Source organism: Octodon degus, unplaced genomic scaffold, assembly GCF_000260255.1.
Source record: "Octodon degus isolate 3935 unplaced genomic scaffold, OctDeg1.0 scaffold00010, whole genome shotgun sequence".
NCBI classification, from domain to species: Eukaryota; Metazoa; Chordata; class Mammalia; order Rodentia; family Octodontidae; genus Octodon; species Octodon degus.
In genome coordinates this window covers 29,195,925-29,219,167 of record NW_004524586.1, presented here as the reverse complement: position 1 = coordinate 29,219,167, position 23,243 = coordinate 29,195,925, and the positions used below count along the sequence as shown (strand labels likewise).

Sequence of the window (23,243 nt, the reverse complement as noted above, 5' to 3'; positions counted from 1 at the left end):
AATGTGTTAATTATTGAAACTGTCCTACCAATTTGATTTGAAACTGTCTCACTGCTATTTGTTTCTCAATAAAATTATGGAAAAAAGAATAATCAAAAAAAAAGATGCGAATATGTTCTTTTGTACAGGCTTACAGGAATCTGAATGTGACTACATGAAGCAGAAGTGAGGTCACAAGCCAGGATACAATCTAGACTATTTTTAGACCCTGAAAAATATCCTATGTGAGCTACTGAAAGAAACAATGCTGGCTCAGAGAAGCTTCAACAAAGCAAAAGTTCAAACAAAACAGTCTTTAATTTCTGGATATTTTCCCCATTCCCCTATTCATCTATAAGGGGATAAAATAAGTATCCAAAAAGTTCTCTTTTCCGAATCTGTTTCTAATAAATGATGATAGTGGGTGGGCAAATTTGCAAGGCCAGGGAAGGGTGGAAGTTCTACAGCTGCAGAAGATGACGCAACTTTCAATCTTTCATCTTATGAAAAATGAAAAACATTTAGAAGCCCCTGATAAATTGGCATGAGAGATTACCAATAGCCCATCCCTCAAACCTGCTGGCACAAACATCAAAGCAAAAATTTCAGCACTAAATCAAATTACAAAAATTCCTGAAGCACAGCACGAGTGTAGCCTATTATAATTTGGAAAATTCCATAGAATTTATCAACTCCTTAAGCAAGGCTGTGATGCTTAGAAGTGTACCACAGCAGACGTCATCAGCAGCCACAAGCTGCAATGGCTCTGAGTATGTTGCCATGGCAACCGCGTACTCAGCAGCAACACAATGTCTGCCTCTTGCCAATGCAGAACCAGAGGCAGAAGAAAACAGCCAGCTTCCTGATGGGAACAACCCAGGGAGTCACAATGCAGGCTGTCTCCATCATTCACACATGCAGGAGACTTCCTTTCAGCAGTCTGAAATCATTGGCACCTAATTCTTAAAAAAAAAAAAAATGCACAATTCTTTTTTTTCTACTGCAGAACCACAGTTAACATAACCAGCCACAAAGCATTAGAGACATGTACAGAGTTGGGTGAGATTCTTGGGGTCTAAAAAGCATCAGGGTCATGTGTTTAGGTCGGCCCAGATAAGCGGGGTTTTTGAGGTCGGGGATGGAGAACTGCTGGGTTGTCTGAAAAGTCATCTTCAGAAATATTCCCTGGAGAGGTGCTACAGCTAGAATCTTGAATGCCTTCTAAAGGCTCATGTATTAAACTCCTGGTCCCGAGGTTGGTACCAGTGGGAAGTGGTACAGCCTTTGAGAGGTATGGGTGTGTGGGAGGTCCTTAGCTCATCAGGAGCATGCTGATGAAGGAGATTGTAAGGAACCTTCTCTTTTTCTCTCTCTCTCTCTTTGCTATCTAGCTCATGAGGTACACAAGTCTTGCTCCTCCATGCACTACCATCATAGCCTAAAGCTATAGGGCCAACCAGTAATGGACTGATACCTCCCTCAAACTGTAAGCCAAAATAACCTTTTTGTCTTTGTAAGCTGATTATCTATCTCAGGGACGGAAGTAAGGGGAAGAGAATGAAAAAGTATTTAGATGTGTTATGTACATGTACCAACTCCCCCCGGGAATGTAATCATTATGTACTCCAAGTTTGTACAAATAAAAGTAAAAATTTCAAAAGAAACATCTCAGGTAATTTGTTTTAGTGATAGAAAACACACAAACACAAGAAGAGAGTGGTAAGAAATAAAGCAACAACACTAGGGCATGAACCTCTCAAGGAAAGCATTCCTACACAGAGGGAGAGCCTAAAAGGAGGAAGGGCACACAGCTAGTAAGTACGTGAGGACATAGGAAAACCCAAAGAATGGAATCAGAAGTCTCTGACGCCAAACCCTACAGTGCACTTTTGGATATTTCACATAATGTTAAAATAAAACAGAAACTGTTGAACATACCTTTTCTACTGGCAGAAAGTCATTTTCTACTTCAATTGACCTTGGTCTTAGTTTGATTGGCTTGTCTTTGAAAATATCTCCAAAGCCCACTCCCTTAACTTTCTTGGGCTGGATTGCTGCAGTTGCCATTGTCCCATTGGCACCTTCAGACTTGGTACTGCTTGAATCACCCCCATCACTCTCGGAGCCTGTGGTCTCCCTTAAGCCTGTCAAGAGGGGACATGGAGAGAAAGAACTCAGAAATCAGCCAAAGCCCTGAAAAACTTCACAGCTAGCCAGGGGCCACCTCTGAATGTATTACTGAGTAGAAGATAACTTGCAATGGGCTCTGGTATTTGGTGCGTTCAGTATGCTGCATTTGGCTAGCCCCTAGTTTTATTTAATCTCCTCACCCCAGCCTTTAGTTTAAGCAGAGAGTCAAAACAACTTTTCATAAAAATCTAATTAAAGATCTCTGTACATATGACACTTCGCCCATTTGCAGCCAGAGCATGGTTCCCATCCAAATTTGTCTGACCATAAACTGTGCAATGACAACCCTCCCCACCCCTTCCTCACCTCCCCACCCAGTCAGTACCACATACTGTACCTCCAATCACTCTGACTCATGTCAATTAGCAATTAGCACTGAAAGTAACATTTCCTAAAGGGAAACTGTAAAGCTAAAAGCAATTTAAACAAATTAGCAATTAAAGAAACCACTCACAATTATGACTGTCAAAGAATTAAATCCCCTTGGATGGCTTCACAAGGAATATATGCATGCAGAAATATTTCTCTAGGAATGCACTAAACCAAACTTGACAGTAAGACAGTTTCGCTAGCAAGATGATGGTGTTGTTTTTTTAAAAGAGGGAATGAAAGCTGCCCTCCCGGAGACGAAATCTTCCAACACTTATGGCTCTTCTTCCCCACTTTAACACCATCATCTTTCCAAAGTTGAGTCCCTTTTCCAAAAAGTGGTGGGGAAAGAACACTCTTCCTTTACTCTCTTGTGGCATATGTTGGGAGGCATAAAATAATTATCAATAAGAAAATATGGACACTTACCTCCCCAGATTTTTTTTATCCCCAGGCTCTGCCTAGAATCATACTCCTAAAAGGAAGATCCTATGCATGTCCAGTTAATTTCTAGGTATACATTCTTCCTTTGATGGTCAGTACAACAATTATGTCATCAAAGGACAGGATTCAAAGGACATTTTATGGAATATTCAACTCTTCCATTAAACTGTCTCCCGAAGCCTCTGGATGTGTAGGACAGTTCCTGACCATTTACAACGTATCTCCTGATCATAGTGATGCTCTTGGGATGAAAGTACATAATCAAATTTTGTTCTCTATTAGCCAATCATGCATTATTTCCTACAGGTCAGGGACCTCTGAGTCTGTAAGAATGATTCACCAAATAATTGCTCATATAAAATACCACAAAATGCTGACGTCATTTATATCTGAAGCCTCAGTGCAGGAAAAAAAAACTGTTAAATGAAAACAGATAAAATATACAAAGGTCACTATAAATTGCTAACAAGTTTCAAAATCAAATTCTTAAAACAATGGTTTTCTTTGTTGCTATTGCTGTTTTCCATAAAAGCATATTTCTAAGCCAAAAAGGTGGGGGAGGAGGAAGGTCCCTAGGGCACATTTTCATTAACTAAAGAACAGCATTTGTGAGCAAAAACAGAGGACAGAACAATGAAGAGCAGCCTACAATCAGGGGGTCAGCTGCAGCTCCCAGACGGACATTTCAGTGTGCAAACATGGAGAAGCCCCCAGACTAGCTAGCCAGCCATGTGTTTATCTGTTCATCATTTTTGGAACTATTTCTGCTGGAGATTTAATTTTGGAGTCTAAATGTTGTGTCATTTCCCTTTAACATGTTCTCATTTTGCTGTATGGATTCTTTCTATGCAGTAAGTGGCTCGTATATTCTTTTCTGGTTTGGAAAGAACCATTTAAGGGTGAAATTTAAAAAAAATGGTTAGTGGAAAGAAACTATCTCCATCCCCCTCCCTCCTCCTCCACCTACCACTAGCCCCACCACCACCCCTACCATCACCACCAGAAGGCAGCAGGGCAGACAGATTAGGTGAAATATGTTTTAGTTCTTTAGAGAAAACAATTCAAAGGGTTCATCTTTCATTTTCCACAGCTAGAACCATAATATTTTCAACCAATGCTATCCTAAATTTACTGAGGTTCCAGGTTTAGGGTTTTGCTGCCTTCAGGCTTATCTTAATAATGTTATATTAACCACTGTAAGAAATACTCTACATTATACAGAGAAAGACTGCACGGTCATTCAACTTCGCAAGCATGACCTGGGAAGGAAACACACGGCAGATTTTTCTTCCAGAAATTCTGATTGCCTGGGTCATTTTGATATAAAATAAATAGCTAAATATACGCAATAGTGAAAAACCTCAATATCAAGTTCCTTTCCCTTTTGGAAGGGAAGAAAAGTAGCTTCAATTTTCCATCTGTTTGGCGCTGTCTTTTTCTACTGATGTCCATCATACACTATGTCCTGTAAAATGTTTCCATGTCATACTCAGAGGACACTTTCGGGCAGTGCAAGTCAGGGAGTGGAGGGTGGACTAAGGTCAGCTTGTGAAGGGCTTTTTACTAATATATGACGAGATGAATGCAAAAAGTGTGCATGACTGAAAATGACTTTTGCACTGGTGAGACCTCTAGACATGTGGCCAGTAGATGCATCTAGGTCAACAATGCACAGGCCAGTCCAGTCACTGTCAAAGTCCCTTGGTGAAACGCAGGCAGAACACTGTGCTGTAGTACAGTAAGCAGAAGAACCAAGCGTCCGTCCATGGTGTAACAGAAGCAAAGATAAACTTCATCCGGGCAATTTGAGAAGCATGGTTTTGGGATTCATATCTGAGCCCTCTCTTTCATTATGTATGTGTACATGTGTAAGCATGCACATGTGTACAGGCACACTAACGTGGATGTTCTTCCACGTTAAAAGTTTAAAAGAAAAGTCTCAAATTAGCTCGGTAACTGTCTATTTTTGTGTAACGTATCCTACTTTTCCAGCCCTGATCAGAGGCATTCTTAATTGTTTTTAATTTAACACACATGTAAATTTCTATTTAGCAGGAACTGTTCTAAACGCATCATTGAATTAATTTATCCATCTCTTTACCCTTGACTTTTGGCAGCCTTATTTCATAACACAAAAGGCTACACATTGGTTCTACCAAAAGAAGTCTGCCGTGTGGTGATTAGCTGAATAAGCAAAGCAAAGCACCATTTCTGGCATGGTCTTTCAAGCCAAAGTCTTATTTATGTGAACCACGCAATGGCAAAATGGTTTACTGGTTTCCAATGACCCACTCCGAAAAAGCAATAACCATGAGAAGTTGATGTCTCTGCTGGAAGCCATCTTCCACCACCCCATAAGCCCACAGATACTGGTACAAATACAAGTGCCATGACAAACGTTACTTTTCTCTTCTCTGCACGCATGGTTCATGCACGCATGTCACATACATGGTAGAGGCAGAAAGCAAACAAGAAAGCGCCAGGGGCTGGTGGTGGGAATGCTCTTGTAGCACACACCAAGGAGATGACACTTATTGTAGGCAAATAAGTCCATGTCCTTGGATCAGAAATTCACACAGACATTTGGCATGAGCATGAGCAGCTCAGGAAAGGGTGGCTGCATCAAACAATACATGTACCCAGATCTTATCTTTACAATTGCTTCCTGCTGTTAAGGTCACTCACTGTAATAGCGTCTGTGGCCCTCCGTCTTTCCCGGTGCAGCTCGGTACAGAATTGTCCCTTCAAAGGTAGTCTTTCCTGACAGTGAATGAGAGAAGAGAAGGGAGAGAAAAACAAGAGAGGGGAAAGGGGAAGCAAATGATGGCAAAAGAAGGAAGAGGAAGAGTCTTTAACTGAACTTGCCTTCAATGAATCCACTGCAAGAGCTTCAGCCACAAAAATAATTAGAGACCATTAGGCCAAATTTAAGAATGTTACAGAATGAGCCCAAAGTCCCCATGCAGCCAAGATGGCAAAGAGCCCCCAGAATTGAAATTTCTCTCTGTAAATGACTGGCATGTATATTGTCCCAAGTTAAAACCTGGAAGCCATTTCAATACTGTAATAGAAGAATAGGAAAACCTCAATTAACTATAGGCAATACAACTTATTGACCTCTTCATTAACTCAATTGTGCAGCACCATCTTCTCTTTGGAAAGCATGACCTAAATATAATATAATACAGTGTAGGCCTGTTACCCTTTATCTGCTACAACAGGCCCCCATGCGATGGAAACTAATACTAAGCCCCAAAATTGTAAACAAGACACAGAATTCTGTTTAAAAGATTTTTAGGGCTGGGGGCACAGCTCAGTGGCAACACCCTGGCCTAGCACACACGAAGCCCTGGGGTCAATCCCCAGTGCCATAAATGTAAACAAATAAAAGATTTGTCATTCTCAGCACCTTTAAGCTAGAAAATCTATTAATATACTAGAGGCGAAGTTTCACCAATGAGATTTGAAAGCAGTAGTGGCATCCATATCAAGATAAGGAAGTTTCTGCTTCATCTGGAGGATACCAGAAAACCCTACATATTTCTTGAAATATCTTAATTGAGGTTTTACCATAAAAATCATGAGACTATACTTAAGCATGAGGACATAGGACTCACCCAATGTCAAGTGTTACAATGTTTTCGTTACAAGAAGAAGTTATCAATATCTTAAGAATGAACACATGGCTAAAGCTCGAGTATCTCTCAATCAACAAGTACACAGAATATGTACACACTGCCCCAGCTGTAGTTTGTTAATACCCACCCACTCACCAACAAACATAAATACATACAAGGCCATACAAAAAGTACCACTAGCAGACAAAATCGTTTGCAAAGGTAAATTCAATAAATAAATGCATTATTAGGGAAATAAATTATATCGTAGCTTATGAATTAAATACTCAAACTATAGACCAGTCATACAGCTTCATAATAAGTATAAAGGGTGAAAAAGGTAGGCTACATTTACGAAGACAATGGAACTGAAAGGGGAGTACAACTTGTCTCCAAATAAAAATGGGAAACCTAAGTCAGGTGTGGTGGTGCATGCCTGTAATCCCAGGACTCTAGGAGACTTAGGCAGAAGAATCTAAATTTGAGCCCACCCTGGGCAATTTAGGGACTTAGTGAGACCCCGTCTAAAAACATTTAAAATTTGGGGGGATGTAGATCCATACGAAGGCCCTACGTTCAAACTACAGTACCATCAAAAGTGGGGTAGGGTGGTAGAAATCATACTGTCAGCCTCCACCTTGTCACTTCTAACATAGGAAGGGAATAGAGAATAGGGAATGATCAACCCAGTGATTTAAACGGTGTGAAGCATTTCCAATTTCTGTGTCCCACAGACATCCATGGTAGTACACCCTTAATTTGAAGCCTGTCCTTCTTGACAGATGTGCTGCAACCAATTACAGCAAAAGCACAGGCATTCAAGTCACTAGCTATCAAGAGAAACAACAAAATGCTTTAAGTGTTCTTGTTAGGCTTACAGCTGTTGAAAACCCTGATGACAAAAGCATAGCAAGACAATAACGTTAAGTGAAATAAATCAGACACATAAACTTAAATATCATATGGTTTCTCTTAAATGTGGAAACCAAAATATAAATGAAGAGCAAAATAAAAGCTAGATAATAGGAAGTAGGAAGACGTATCTTTCTTAAATGGGACAGGGATCACGGTATGAAGGAGAGGAAGTATAGGGGATTAAAAAAAAAGAATGAAGATGTCTTATGTACATGTACCAACTTCCCACGATGAATGTAATCATTATATACTGTACACATGGACGAATGCATTTTTTAAAAGCATGGCAACTTAATATTGGTTAGTTTTTATTTAAGCAAATTTCACTCTACTTAACTTCATTAAGTCAGCACTACACCTAAAGAATGTAGCCCCTTTGTGAGCAAAACCCTCTGAAATCTAACAGCAGCAGTCCTCTCCATGTCATAGAAAGTAAGTGTGGTGGGAAAAACAAATTATTTTGGCAATGTTCCTCCAAGAGCAACAGAACTTCCATGTGTTCTTCCACACATCAAGTCTCACAATCTTTATGGAGGACAACAGCCCTGATTCTCTGAATGGTTGAACCTGTCTACAAGATCTCCCTGTCCACTGGCAGCAAGACCATCTGAACTGTAGCCTAGACTGGCTGAAGATGCACAGACTTTTTATCTCAACAGCAAGAGACAGGCAACTGAAAAGATCAATCTAAATATGAGTGATATTTATCTTGCTGGATAAATACTGTCACTATTAAATAATATTAGTTTATGAAAGCAGCAAACATTATTGCAGGAAGAATTTAAAAACTCAAACATAAAATCATGTGGTATGCTAGCACCTAACTTTTCCTGAAACTCTTGTTTTATCACTTTTCTGATTGACCTGCATTGGTGATAGATAATTCATCAATCACAAAACAAATGTCATTAAATACTAAAAAGAAAAAGGTCTGAAAATGTCAGAATGGAATTTCTCTACCTAGTTTTTGCTTTCATAAGCAAGGGACACTGAGAAATTCAATTTTTGTAACTGATGAAAATATTTTTATATATGGCAGTGGTTTGCCTTTTTAAAAATGTATTTAGTACAGGGTCTACAGGGTCTCACTACATAGACGGGACTCGTAGTGATCCTCTTGTTTTCAGCCTCCCAAGCGCTGAGATTACAGGCACGTGCCACCATGCCCAGTCTCAATCACTGTCTCAGCACGCCCTGGGGGCGGGGCTGTTACCATGTATTTTAAAAAGCCATCTTCATCTTTGTCTTAGCTTGATATGTCACTAACATATCAGAATCTAAATGTTTTAATATTAAGAATTAGAAAGATCAGAAATTAAATTAAAATTGAAAGGTTATGGTTATTAATGGTTATAGAAAGAAAACGCAAACTTTCTCCCTCTGGAGATTATAGACATGAGAATATTCCTGTAGCATATGATTTTTTAAAACATAAAAATATTTTTAGTTTTACAAAAACTTACTATTAAGTAATATCAAAAACACGTTAAAAATGGAAGGCACATTTATATCTTAAATGTGAGGCAAACTACCTGAGAAATTAAAATTGGGCAAGTTCATATCTGGATCTTTGACACTAAAATCAAATAAATCTTATATAGACACAGGATAGTCTCTGATTATAACATTCAATGATTACCTCTATTTCACATTAATCAGTAGTAGCATGTGCATAATTATTAATGAAAAGGCAATTAATTAATTATGATCTGTGATCATCAATATATGCTCAACTTTAGCTAGGCTTGAAATGTGCCAGTTACTCAGTGAAAGATAACCTGTTAAGAGCTGGGGAGAGGGCTGGGGAGACAGCTCAGTTGAATAAGTGCTTCCCTGGCAAGTGCAAGGGCCTGAGTTCAAGCCCTGGCTCCACAAAAAAAAAAAAAAAAAGAAAAAAACAAAATGAAACAAAGAGCTGGGGAGATAGCTCAGTAGAATAAGCGCTTGCCTGGCAAGCACAAGGTCCTGAGTTCAATCCCCAGTACCACAAAAAAGAAAAGATGACCTGTTTGTGCAGCAGAGGCAAGTATGAGAAAGAAGTGTGGATAACTTGAACTTCTCAATCTTATGCCAGGCCACATGGAAGACTTAATTATACTGAGCCTTAATGTTGTCATCTGACAAAAATTGGAATGACTTCTGAATTCTTCTCTATCCCTAACAAGGCCTGCACTACTAACATAAACACTTAAACATTTCCATTTTTAAAAGTTTGATATACTAGGCACCTATTTTGAGGATGTGACTATTGATCTGATATGCACCTTTTTTTTTTCTTGGCTTATGTCACTTTATAAACCCTGAGTAAGCAGGTACAAGTGACAACATCAATGGTCACTGACACTCCAAAGGAAATACAGCCAGACATTATAAACATCAGGTGGACTATCCATCAACACCCGGGAAGAAGATTTACCAAAATATATGAATATGTATATGTGTGTATTTCTTAGATGTTAACCCATTCAAGTCTCTGGACCTAATTATTAATGCATAGGAATGCAGATTAAATGACACAACCAAGATCAAAGCAGCATAGGCCAGATGGTAAGGAACTAATGAATAATGATCAGCTTCTTCAGGAAAACTGTATGGAAAAAAGGAGGAAAGAAGGAGAAAGCTAGATTCAAAGAAACCGGAGACAATTCAACTAATCATAATGTATATACCTTATTTGGATCCAGATTCACACTAATAAATTGCATCCCAGGAGAGAAGACTGTTAGGGGAAAGTGAATAGTCATCCTATATTTAATTATTTTAAGGAATTGTCATAATTATGTCTTCAGGCAATAATGGTATTTTAAGATACCCTTTTACTGACACATTGAAATAGTTATGTATTTAATTATATAACATCTGGATTTCCCTACAAGATAATAAAGGAGAAGAATGCATGAGGCTAAAATTTGAACAAATTGACCATAGGGCAGGGATGATGAAACTTTTAGAGATGAGTGCCTAAACTGAAAAAAAAATCATAAATGAACTGTTTTTGTCTTGAAAGGTAAACAAATAACATGTGTGCCATAGGTTCACCAGAAATGCCATGGGGTAATAAGCTGCGCAGCTGGGTGATTAGTACATATGGGTTCACTGTATGCTCAGGCTGGTCTTGAACTCATGCCAACCTCCTGGTTCAGCTTCCTGAGTGCTAGCACTACAGGGATGTACCACCATACCTGGCTATTATACTATTCTTACTTTTGCATGTTAGAAATGCTCTATAATAAACACTTTTTAAAACATTTTTGAAAAACTACCTTTAAGGTTCTGTAAGTTCTGTAGATGGTAAAGATCCTTTTTTTTTTCTTGGCAGAACTGGGGATTGAACTCAGGCCCTTGTGCTTGCCAGGCAAGCCCTTATTCTACTGAGCTATCTCCCCGGCCCCGGTAAAGATCTTTTTGAATTTAAATATGTAGCAAAACATTTCTATATAACTATCAACTTTCTTTGAGGTAACATGTTTAAACCAAACTATCAACCAATCTAACTGCTGGAATTCTTTCCTTGATAGACTAGATTACCATGAACAAAGATGTAAGATGGTTTAGAAGTTTCCATAACCAACTTCTATATATTAAAAATACTTCAGAGTAAGAAAAAAAAAACAAGTTCCAGAAATTTTATCCTGTCATTCAAAGATTAAAATGTCTCCTTAGAGTAATAAGAATTAATTAAGCACTTATTAAATATCTATTATGTGCCAAGCAGTCATGACACATTTCTTCATAAAAATAATGCTAATATTTTTCTACTACATTAATCCACTAGTATACAAAATTCAATAACTACCACAAGTACTAAAATAAAAATGTGAAGTATAAAAATATAAAATAAGCATATGTACATACAGAAGTATGGGCATAATCCACAAATATATCTCAGCAGCACAAGCAAGGCACTGAGTTTGATCCCTGGTAGAAAAAAGAAAAAAGTAGGGCCGGGGAGATAGCTCAGTAGAATAAGTGCTTGCCTGGCAAATGCAAGGGCCTGAGTTTAATCCCCAGTTCTGGAAAAAAAAAAAGAAAAGAAAGAAAAAGAAAAAAAGAAGTAGGTTTGTGTGTATGTGTGTGAGTGACAAAGAGATGCAAAAGGACTCACTGTACACAAGATTCTCTTCATAGTAGGATATAGATTTTATCTGTCTTTAAAAAAAGCTCACCCTAATGTCTGGTAACATTGAAATTAAAACCTGTTTATATGATGTCACTGTGATCTCTAAAATTTACAAATATGGCACAAATATTAGAATTTAACTTGCCCCCAGAGTTGCACATTAACTAAACATTCTTTGGAAAACCTAATGGCATTTTACAAAGAATATTAAATGGTCTAGTCTAAAAAAATTAAGCAAATTTGTACTTATATCTGAAAAAGACTAGATATCTTTTGAACATTAGCTATATTTTGTACTTTTCAACTTTAAGACAAAAGCAAATATGAATTTACTGTAATTATGAGATGTCATTCCTGAGAGAAGCTAAGTAAAATGTACATGGGTCACTGCCATATAATTTTGTGTTTATTTTTACAACTTCCTGTGGATATTTAATTTCAAAACAATTTTTTTGAAAAAATAAAGTACACTGGAACTATTAAAACTATTCTCCAGCAATAAAAAATAAGCAGATTTATTCTAAAGCAAGGGTTCTTTCTACTTAGACACATCCTACTAGTATACATAATTTCTGAGGTATTGGGGCTGGGGAGATAGCTCAGTAGAATAAGAGCTTGCCTGGAAAGTGCAAGGGCCTGAGTTCAAACCCCAGTTCCACCAAAAAAAAAAGAAAGAAATAAAAAGAAAATAAAATAAGATGATATGATTATATAAAGTTTTTTGGGTTTTTTTTTTTTTTAGTCTTTTTTGAGACAGGGTCTTGCTGTGTTCAGGCTGGCCTTGAGCTCACTTTGTAGTTCAGGCTGGTCATGAACTTGCAATGATCCTCCTGCCTCAGCCTCCTGAGTGCGGGGATTACACGCATGTGCCACCATGGCTAGCTGATTATATAAACTTTAGCACACAGATGCTGGAGCAAATCCAGGGTGTAAATGACTACTGAAAATCTTGTTCAAATACTGAGAAATGCCATTTCTCTCTTTCAAGCAATGACTTCAATTTGGCAGGTTGCATTGACATTATTCTCAAACCTTCTCTTCTTGAAGCCCTTTGTGACTGCTTCCACCCCCATATAGCAATGACACTGGACTCTGTCTTTGTACCCAACCTTCCTCAGATGAAAGCACTTTCCTGAACTTCTGGGAATTTGTGTGCACCCTTTCATTAAGGTGAGCTGACTGAAGGGAAACAGCCTGTCTGATTAGACTCTGTTTCTTCTGTGCCTTGGACAGTGTCTCAATAACAACAGGGGCTCAGCAAAGACTGAGTGAATGAAGAACAGGAGTAGGAAAGAAGGCAGATAAGGAAGAAAGATGTATAAATGGATAAAGATAAGTGCAGCAATGGGCCCCTCTTTTCCTTAGTTATACATACAAAAAAGTTACAAAAGCAGCATCATTTTTATCAGCAGCCATCATTACTAGAGCATGCCTCGCCAAGGACCTCAAAATTTCAACAATGGACAGATTTCATGGACTAAGCATGGCTTTGGAAACTACTGGGCTATTGTATCCTGAAATGGAAGGCTATTAATTGAACAATGCTAGAGGCATATGAAGGAAGGCCAGAAGATTGGGCTGACCATTCATTCCATTTAGCCTCCTAATGCTCCTGCACCAAGGATTCTAGCACTATATGCTTGTAGCTAAGAGTTCAGGCACAGCCAGCTGTCTAGATTATTAACTTGCAATGGCTGGAGAACAGTTTGTTTCATGAGTTCTAAAAACTCAGGGGGCATTCACCTTGACCTTCCAACCTGAGAGCATAGCTAAGATGATGGGACCCCAAGAGGTCAAGTCTCTCGCAATGAGGTTGTCTAACCTTTCTCATTATTTCTTTCTCTGTACTAATAGAGGAATCCCAAAGCAACTTTCCAGTACAGACATGATGCTTCCACAGCCAAAGTATCAATGAGGAAGCAAACAGCTTCCAAGTAGTTGAACACTAACTGTAATGTCCCAACAGTTTAACTTCACAGTTTATCTTAACAATGACAGCTACCATTTATTGAGGATCTTCTATGGGTGGTTTATATATTTTACTGCCATTCAAATTCATAATGAATTTCCTCATGAACATGAAGTTATAATGATTCAATTTGGTTCTCCATCCAAAAAAAGCACATTTAATCCACAATGTCCCTGAGGTACAGCATTGTTATTACGAGATCTAATTATCAATTATGACATTACTCCAATACACAAAAGAAGACAACAAGGCAGCTAGAATCTAATGTGGATTTGGAGAGTAATAGCAACTTTTAGGGCCATTCTTATTAGCTGGCCTAGATACTGGGAAAGTCTCCTGCCCCAAGTTAGAATGCAGCAGGACATCCAAAATCCCTTTCTGGTCCCCCCCCATCATTTACCGTAGGGTGGAATGGAGTTCAAAGTAGAAGATTCCATGATTTGGCAGTAGAGGGAAAGGTACTGCTTAAGTCAATGAGGCAACCAGCCAGTGCAGCTGTTGCTATGTATGGAAGGCTGCATGATCCAGAACAACTGAGATACTAAGCAAAGGAGGTTGCCTGAGTACTTCTGTAAAGGCTTTACTTTCAAAGTAGGCACTTGTCCAATTATGCTACTAGTTAAACAAGAGAGACACCAAACCAACATAAGAACATCACTCAGGTCAGACTTTTCCAAATGGAAAAGGAAGACATTTAATAATTATCTTGGCAAGACTGAGCAGTCTTCCTCTCAACAAGAAGGAAAGTGAGCAACACCAAGTAGTGCCACACCACTGACAGAGTTGAGCCTTCTGCAACATTCACATTCATGACCTTGGCTCAACACAGCACAAGATAAACACAGACGCCCATGTGGGAAGTTGGGTTAGCGACTGGGAGAACAAAGCTTCCCGGTCCTGACCTTTTGCTCCGTGAGCTGGGAAGGGCAGCAGAGAAACTGGAGGGAGACATTCAGGCCCTGGGGAAAGAAAGACCTGAAGTTCGTTCGTTCTCACCATCACAGAAGGAAACACATGCTCACACAAGGTGGGGTCTGGCCTCTCAGCTGTCTTGTCATTAGGAGAAGTGGCATGCACTTATCTTATGCACAGCACTTTTCATCACCAACATGTTTGTTTTTCTTTTTGTTGTTGTATTTCTCCAAGTTCCTCAAAGGATGCTAAGAAATACTGACAATCTCATTGGTTCACTTAAGAATTAAGTATGAACTTACATTAAATGACATCCCAGAAGCATATGAAGTATATGGAGGAACAGCTGATGGGTTACCAATGAGTTGGGGGCTGGCAGTTACCAATCCAGAGATATAAAGAATGTGTGGCTTCAGGTCACACCTTTATAGTGGTAAACTTACCAAACCTTAGAGGGTTAAGGTAGTAGAGCAAACATGAACTTTTGTCACAGCTTCTCATCATATGATATTGTACAGAAGGAAGGGTGAAGGATAGTCCAATGGTCTGCCCCCTTCCTTTCCTGTTCAGTGGGGTGGGGCTTCCTTACTTGACTTGGATAGTTGTTCATCCTGGGAAATGCCAAGCTCATCCGACTCCCCTGATAGCTCCTTGATGAAGTTGGATGGAAACATTCCAGTTTTCCCATTGAGAACACCTTCCCACCATCCTTCCTCTACCTGCACAGATGCAAAGAGAACAGAGACACAGGGTCAGATTAGATATGGCTATTCCCAGTTCTGCCTCCCATTTGTATGGTGTGGAGTAACCAGAAAACAGGCCGCATACTCTTGAGAGTCTCACCAAGGATGAGTGGATGTTAACCTGGAATCAACAAATATAAATGGGCCAAAATTAACACTTGATTTTTATTAGCTTCTAACTAAATTTGGCATTTACTTTGATTATGAATGTGTAACTAATACAGTCCAATGTCAGAAGGACTTGTAATTCATCACCAAACAAATAAAAAATATTTTCTTATCACATCATAAATGCTATGGAGTATCTCAGAATATCCATTGTATTTATTGTTACTTTGAAATAGTGACATAAATCATTGTGTCTACTGGAAAACTTTTGTTATTTAATGTGTTACCAAGAAAACATAGATCACTATTGCAAAATTTGATTTTAAATTAGTTGGAAAATTACTTCAATATAAATAGTTCCCTTTGTGATCCTGCATTTTGCTTTATACATTTAAAGTCATTATTTAAAAACTAAGAGTTGTTCTCCCAGACTACCAACACAGTTTGGGAAAATGTGTTGATAGTTTTAACAAAAACAGTTAAGAAGCCATGGGATAAGAAGTCAATCCAAATGAGGTAGACTGCCCAGTTTCTAAATGACCCTGGGATGAAAGAAGGCATGGAAGGCATCAAGACTGAGTCACCTGTATGGGGAGTGATGGCTGGACCAGGGGCTAGTGACAATGGACAAAGCAGATTTGGACTGAGACCATCTGAAGCATCAGGTGGCCTTCAGTGATCAATTAGCTGGGACAAGTGAGAAAAACGGGTTTTTAAAAGTTCCAACATTTTGTGATAGAGTCACTAATCAAACAGCAAAAGCTAGAATAGCAAGTTGGCTTCCTGGAAGAAAATAAGGTCATTTTAAGAACAAGCACATATTAAATTACCAATGTGATATGGAATAATAGAGGATAGGACCTTTGGGGTTTTTTTTTCTTACTATGTGCATAGATTACCAGCGCAAATCAATAAACACAATTTAAGAGCTAAAATAATTCAAGCAGACAAAAAAATTAAAGTCAAACACCTAGCTCAAATATTACTTAAAATTCAGCAGTTGAGTGATCTTATTCCATCCAATTTTTCCTACCAAAATGAACCCCGCTTTTCCCACCTGTACAATGACAAGATACAACATGTCATAGCTGTCATATTTAGGAAAGATCTTGAACCATGTTAGAGGTACAGTATATGCATTATGGTTCTACTCTAAGGGCTAGAGATACAGAACTATCTAGGACATGTGTTTGATTTTCCTGAGGAAGGTGACAAACAACCAAGATAGAAAACTATAACTGAAAAACTAGAAATGCAAGGTAAATAGTCTAAGCACAAACCACACTTATCACACAGAACAGAACTCAATAAGATCTGGGGTGATAAAGGAAGGCTTTGAGAAAAAAAAGGGTAGTTTGTTTTTTTTTAAGTAGACACACAGCTATGATTAGGGAAGGGGGCAGGCAAGCCATTCCAGAAAGCTGTGGAATGGAGACAACCAGAGGAACGTGTTTAGAGCTTCTGCTAGGGAACTCATAGGATAGACTTACAGAGTGGCAATTACATTTGCATGACCACAAAATCTTTGGGAAAGAATGCAGACAACAGCATTCATGCATGACTGCCCCAGTGACTATTCAAAACTAATTCATGGGATTTTACAGCATTTCCATTGAAATCCTTCCATATTTCTATGCCAACTCAACTACTATGCATTATTCTTTCAAGGAAATTTTTATAGGACTAAGATGGTTAGGAAGATTTGCTATCAGCCTGAATATCAAGTCATAGGATTTATAGCATGGGGTCCTTTATGCTAGTCCTGAATAAGAAGCCATAAAATGCCCCCTTCCTCACAGCAATCGCAGGGCAGGAGGAGAAAGCCAAGGGCGTGAACCACAAATGAGTGATCTGCGCCATAATCGCTGGCTGTGCAGGGCAGCTGGGCCAATTTCATGCCATTCAGTGTGAAGACGTCTGAAATGTTCCTGTTCCCACTAATAAGCAGCCCCAGCCCCAAATCCCTCAGGGAAGCGCTCCTGATATGTAGGATCAGCAGGCTGCCTGCTGGGAAAACAGGGGTATCTTCACCTCACCACACCCCCAGATGCCTGTATCACTGTCACAGCACAGCCTGAGAAGAACAGCCTATGGGAAAACGACAAAGGTCTATCATTAGCCACACAGTAAGCAGAGAGGCGGACAATAAAACCACTGTTCATTTCCTAAGGGACACATTTCCCATCACAGGCACACTGGGCACAAGGCTTGTTTCTCTGTGAGCTGAGCCCTTTGCGGGGAGCAATGAGAGGTGTTGTGTATTATTTTTTCCTACAGATGCTGTTTTGGTCTCAACATTGAGCCTCAAGATATGAGAAAAATGAGCCTCATTTCCACATTATCTCTTTTCAGAGATATTCTAGACCAATTCTTTCCATCAGGAGAAAGACACTAAAGCCCAAGTGATGACATTCATTCATTCATTCCAAGAATAAAGCACAGTGCTTCACACTGAATGAATGAATGAATGAATGAATGAATGAATGAATGAATGAATGAATGAATGACAGGACAGGACAATCATTGGGGGAGAACTCTCCCACAGGGGCCTATCAAACCGTGATTCCCTACCAAAGGATTTGTTCTTCCTGTGAGGAAGAACAGGGACCAAAGAGCTTAACTACATTGGCCACTGGCCTTAATTAAGTCCTTCCACACCCAGGGCTGTGTGGCCCTCCCAGTGCCACCAATTCCCCGTGTGTTTGTCCTACACCTCAGTACTCTGGAGCAGAGCAGATAAAGAGCCATCTTCTAGCAGCTTCTATAACAAAAGCAAGGAACATGCAGAGCCTGTATGCTTCCTGCTTAGAAATCAAGCTAGCTTATGTTGATGCTTCTTCATTTAAAGAGAGAAAAAAATACACCCTTTTGTAATAAAGTAGGAATTATGAATGCCACCAAGGGCTTATAATTTATGCCCTAAGGAAAATAATACAAGGAAGTAAGCCACCCACTCTCTTCCTACCCCCACCAATCCCCAGTTCTAAACAGTCTTCTGCAGGCCCTCTGTGACCAAACTGGCTAGTTCTGTGGTCCATGTCTATACCCCAAGAATAAACCCTGCCCTTGGTCCAGATCCAGAAGTAGGGCTGTTCCCACCTGACTGTATCTGAGAAAGGCCAAGTATAACTATTTACACAGTTTATATTCCAGGGCCAACCAATTCCTGTGCCTATACAATCAACAGCATCTAAGTAGGTTCTGGGCAAGGAAGTGGTTTCTAGATCTCAGCCCTGTTAGAAGCTGAGAAAACAACTGGGTGAATTGCAACAACCCACTAACCCCACTGTGCAAACACTATCTACATTTTTAAAGTAGGAAAGAAGATGTCTAGAAATTAAAAGGTGATGCATTTTCCTGTAGCTACCTACCTATTTGGAGCAGTTCCTAGTTATCATCCCTGAAATATTTTACATGTCAACTATACTGAGAAGAAAACAAGGGGTTTAGCCAAACTTAAAATCTACCTGATGGTAGTTTTAGGTACAACTTTTTTTCATTCACTGACCATTTTGGGGGCCAGGAAGATGGCTCAGTAGAATAAGCGCTTCTCTGGCAAGCGCGAGGGCTTGAGTTCAATCCCTGGTTCCGCCAAAACAAAACAAAACAAAAAAAAATCAATGACCATTTTGCTTCCCAAAATCCAGTCAATGACAAACTGGAACAAACTACACTGAAGGGAAGGAAGAGAGAAGGAGAGGTATACAGGCCAATGAAGTGAGCTTGACTATTCCACGAGTGGTTTTATCATTCTGGCCATAAATGAAAATCCACTATCAAACTCTAAGCTTATAACTTAACATTCCTAAAATCAATCTTCCTCAAAATTTTCTAAAAAGTATTAAATGAAAGTTTAAATAGTTGCTTCTCCTAGAGGTAGAGGAAGGTGTTTTGAAAATTTTCTAAACACTAAAGAAAGTAAGATAGTTTTAAAAACTTTTTGAGGTAAAATACATGCAAATGTACAGATTCTAACAGTACAGTTGGTCAGTTTTGATAAATACTTGCTGGAACTCATACTTTTAGCAACAAGGGTGATTCCATCACTCTTAAAATTACCTTTACCCCTTGGGGCTTGCGGGTTAGCTCAGTCGTCTAAAGCAGCTGCTTGAGTAAACTCAGTCAGGCATAGGGGACCATGGTTCAATCTCCAGCACCACATGCCACACCAGACCCACCCTTAAGGCAGCCTGAGCCAGCCAAAAAAATAAATAAATAAAAACATAAATAAAATTATCTGTATCCCTCCTCAGTCAAACTTCCTCTAAAGATATTACTAGATTGATTTCAATCTCCTTTGATTAGTTACATATTTTGTAGGACTACACAAAAATATGGTAAGACGTAGTTTAACTTCTTATCATATTTACATTCTTTTATCAGGGAAGAGATTCTTTTATCAGTGGAATTGATAGAAATATAAATATTTTAAGAGGGCTACTTCCCTTTTTAAAAGCTTTATTTAGTTATTTATTTGGTACAGGGTCTCACTACGCAGCTCAGACTTGTAGTGATCCTCCTATCTCAGCCTCCCCAGCACTGGGATTACAGACGTGCAACACCATGCTCGGTTCTGGTAGCTGGCACAGCACGCCTGGTGTTCCAGGGCCAGCATGGCATGCTGTCCTGGAGTTCAAACCTTGGTCCTTGCACTTGCCAGGCAGGTGCTTAGACCACCAAGCTATCTCCCCATCCCTGAGGGCTGCTTCTTGAAAGCATAATAGCTAAATTAGTTTCCATTGTAGTTCTTTTAAATGCCAAACATAAAATAGTATTATGTGGGCCACTATTGTCCCCCAATTCCTGTACAGTTCGTCATCTTCTGTCTGGGCCAGAACATTCTGTACACACAAGGGAACTGATTTTACTCCCTCTTCTAATTCTTCTAAGAACAGACTTATTCCATAACAGAGAAGGCCTTGAAAAGGTAAAACTATAATTGAAAGGGAAATGACTTAAGAGAGCATGTAAAATTTCTATGAAAGTCTTAAGCAAAGTTTGTAACATCTACAATTTTGAGAATGAAAAGTGTTTCTGATAAGACTGTTGGAACCATCCTTTATTTGCTTGATAGCTTTATCTTTAAAAATAGTGGCAAGCTAAATTTACAGCCACTAAATTCTCAAGTGACTCTATGCTGAGGTCTTATCATCATTCCAACCTGAAAATATTAACAAAAGATGGAATCAAGCCAGCAGAATGACTTTCTGGTCATGAATCAAGAGCCTCAAGTTTTGTCCTATCACTACTCTCGGATTAAAAAAAAAAATTAAACCTTATGGGAATGCGTGAACACCCAGGGAAGGGATTTCTATGAGGTGTCCCTTTGTAATTTCTGCCTGGACAGCACTGTACCTTTTCCCCCTCAATTTCATGTCACTGCATCCAACATCATCTGCTTCCCATCCTCCACACTTTGCCAAAATTTCACAGGCCACCCCTTACTTCGGAGCAAGGCTGTACTAACACGCTTCATCCCCCCAGACTAGCCCAGTGTCTAGCACACAGTACTATTCTCTTTTCCTGCACCCAGCTGGAATCCCACCTGTGCTAGGAAGCAAGGTCTTCACCTTCCGTGTGGACTTGTCTTTCAACACCTTGCTCACTCGCAGTGCTATCACTTGCTACTCTGGTAATACCATGGGCTTTAGTTCTCTTCCTAACTATATACATCTTGCCCTCCCTGACAAGACCAATTCTGTTTCAAGGTATTGATTCTGTTCAATAAATCTCTGAATCTCCACTAGCAGAATTTCTTGCAGACTGTAAGCTCTGAAATATTTTAAAAATCTATATAAATCTATTATAATATTTAAATTCACAAATAAATTACTTTATGTTTGTAACCTAATGTATGGTTCAAATACAATAATCTTCCCTTCAAAACATGACTTCCCTCTCCTGAATATGAATGTTTTACCATCTCTATGCAGTGGGAACTCAGAGGTATTCACACCCAAGTGACTTGGGGAAAAACTATTGAACACTCTGAGCTTTTTGGATAATTAAATTTCAATAAACAGATTTTTACTGAATGTCAGACTTTTTAAAAAGGCATAAGAGATTTTCTAAAGCACGGCAGTGTCTTAATGAGTAAGTATCCAGGCAAGTTTTGACCACCTATTAGCCAATCAACCTTTTTTTTTTGTTTTAGTACAGGGTCTACAAGGTCTCACTAGGTAGAAGGGGCTCATAGTAATTCTCCTTTACAGCCTCCAAGTGCTGAGATTAGAAGCATGCCACCACATTCAGTCTCAATCACCATGTCAGCATGCCGGGGGGGGGGGGTGGCACAGCAGGCCCGAGCATCGAACCCCTCACCCTTGTGTCTGCCTAAGCAGGCGCTTTAATCTGCTGAGCTATTTAGCCAGCCCCCTCCAATCAGCTTTTTTTTGGGGGGGGGGTGTACCGAAGTTTGAATTCAGGACCTTGCACTTGCCAGGCAAATGTTTATTCTACTGAGCTATCTCCCCCCCCCTTTAAGTTATATTTTATTTTTTAATTTTTGGCGGTGCCGGGGATTGAACTCAGGACCTTGCACTTGCCAGGCAAGCACTTATTCTAATGAGCTATCTCCCTGGCCCTCCAATCAGCTTTTTAATGAACTTGATTTCTCATGAACAAAAAGGAAATGACAAGCTGCCAACCTATACCCACACAGATTAACCGGCTGAGTGAAAGTTTCAAAGAATTCAAAGGGCCTACTTAATTCTAGCTGAATGAGCCTTCTATGGTCACAACAAGGAAGATGCAGACTGTTTTGAATATGCGAGTTATCATCTTTGCAAACCACAAAGCCAGGTCAGGCCTTAACCCGGAGACTTCAGCTCTGGGTCTCCAGTCAGCCTGACTGGAGACCACTGAGAAATGCCTCAGAAACCAACAATAAAGAACACATAAAAGCAAACATCTCTGAACATCTTTTGGGCCATCACTGAATGAAAGTGAGTAAGACCAAGCTCAGCCAACACAGGAGAACAGCAGCTCCTTGCCCAGCCTCCACATAACACAGGCAGAAAAACAAAGTGGCTGGCGTCAATGCAGTCCCCAAACAGAAAAACCTCCAGAGGCCTCAAATGCTGCTTCTTCTGGTAACCTTGTCCATGTGCCACCTTATGCCTTAATTAGAATACTGCCTACATTTCTCTGTCCTCTCCACTCTGAACTCACATTACCTAAGTATGTCTTCACAATGACTTCTTTAACAATATCAGTCCAGGAATTCACAAGTTGGTGTTTTTCTATCAAATGGGTAGTCCAGGTCCTTGAGGGTCCCCATGATGGTCTTCCTACAGCAGAACTACTGCTGGCCAGCTGGGAGGCAGAACCAGTGAGACACGTTCCTGAGTGATCTCCACTCTGCCAACTCCAGGGCTGTCCTTGTTCTCCCTTCCTTCCCTGAGGCTGACAGCAGGAGGCTGGAAGGGAGAGCAAGAGCCAGCGTTTCTTCCCAAACCTAGTGAAGCCCAGGATTTGCTATTTAGCATCATATATTTGCTGAAATTGTGTAAAAAATATACGGGCATGAAGAGAAAAAGGATGGTAAAAGGATAAAGGTAACAATTTGAAGGTTAAAAGAAAAACTGCTGGCTAAGTAGGTATGGACAGGAAAATTAAAAAGTTGGGGGTGGGAAGGGGCACTCTAGAAGGATTACATACTCCAATGGCTTCACTTATGTTGTTATCAATCCACTGGAAAGAAACCAGTGAGGATTGCGGAGCACACACTATGGACGTACACAGGAAGATGCAGACCAGCAATTCATTTTAGAAAAAGGTTTTGACCATGTAGCATGCATGATGTAGTGTGATAAATGATAAACAAATATCTATTGTGACCTTTGAAACTAAAGATAAATATTAAAACAGATGGGGCC

At 39.6% G+C, this 23,243-nt stretch overlaps 1 protein-coding gene across 3 annotated transcripts in view; it reads right to left on the bottom strand.

Moving 5' to 3' along the window:
- Window positions 1–23,243, bottom strand: part of Sh3kbp1 (SH3 domain containing kinase binding protein 1) — a 342,524-nt gene that overhangs the window by 144,998 nt on the left and 174,283 nt on the right. For all 3 annotated transcript variants that reach the window (XM_023709017.1, XM_004625662.3, XM_004625663.3), the window contains 2 exons: window positions 15,105–15,234; window positions 1,918–2,123 (listed from right to left, as the gene is read on the bottom strand). In XM_023709017.1, coding sequence (XP_023564785.1) covers window positions 1,918–2,123; window positions 15,105–15,234 — 336 coding nt within the window. The remainder of the gene's footprint in view (window positions 1–1,917; window positions 2,124–15,104; window positions 15,235–23,243) is intronic.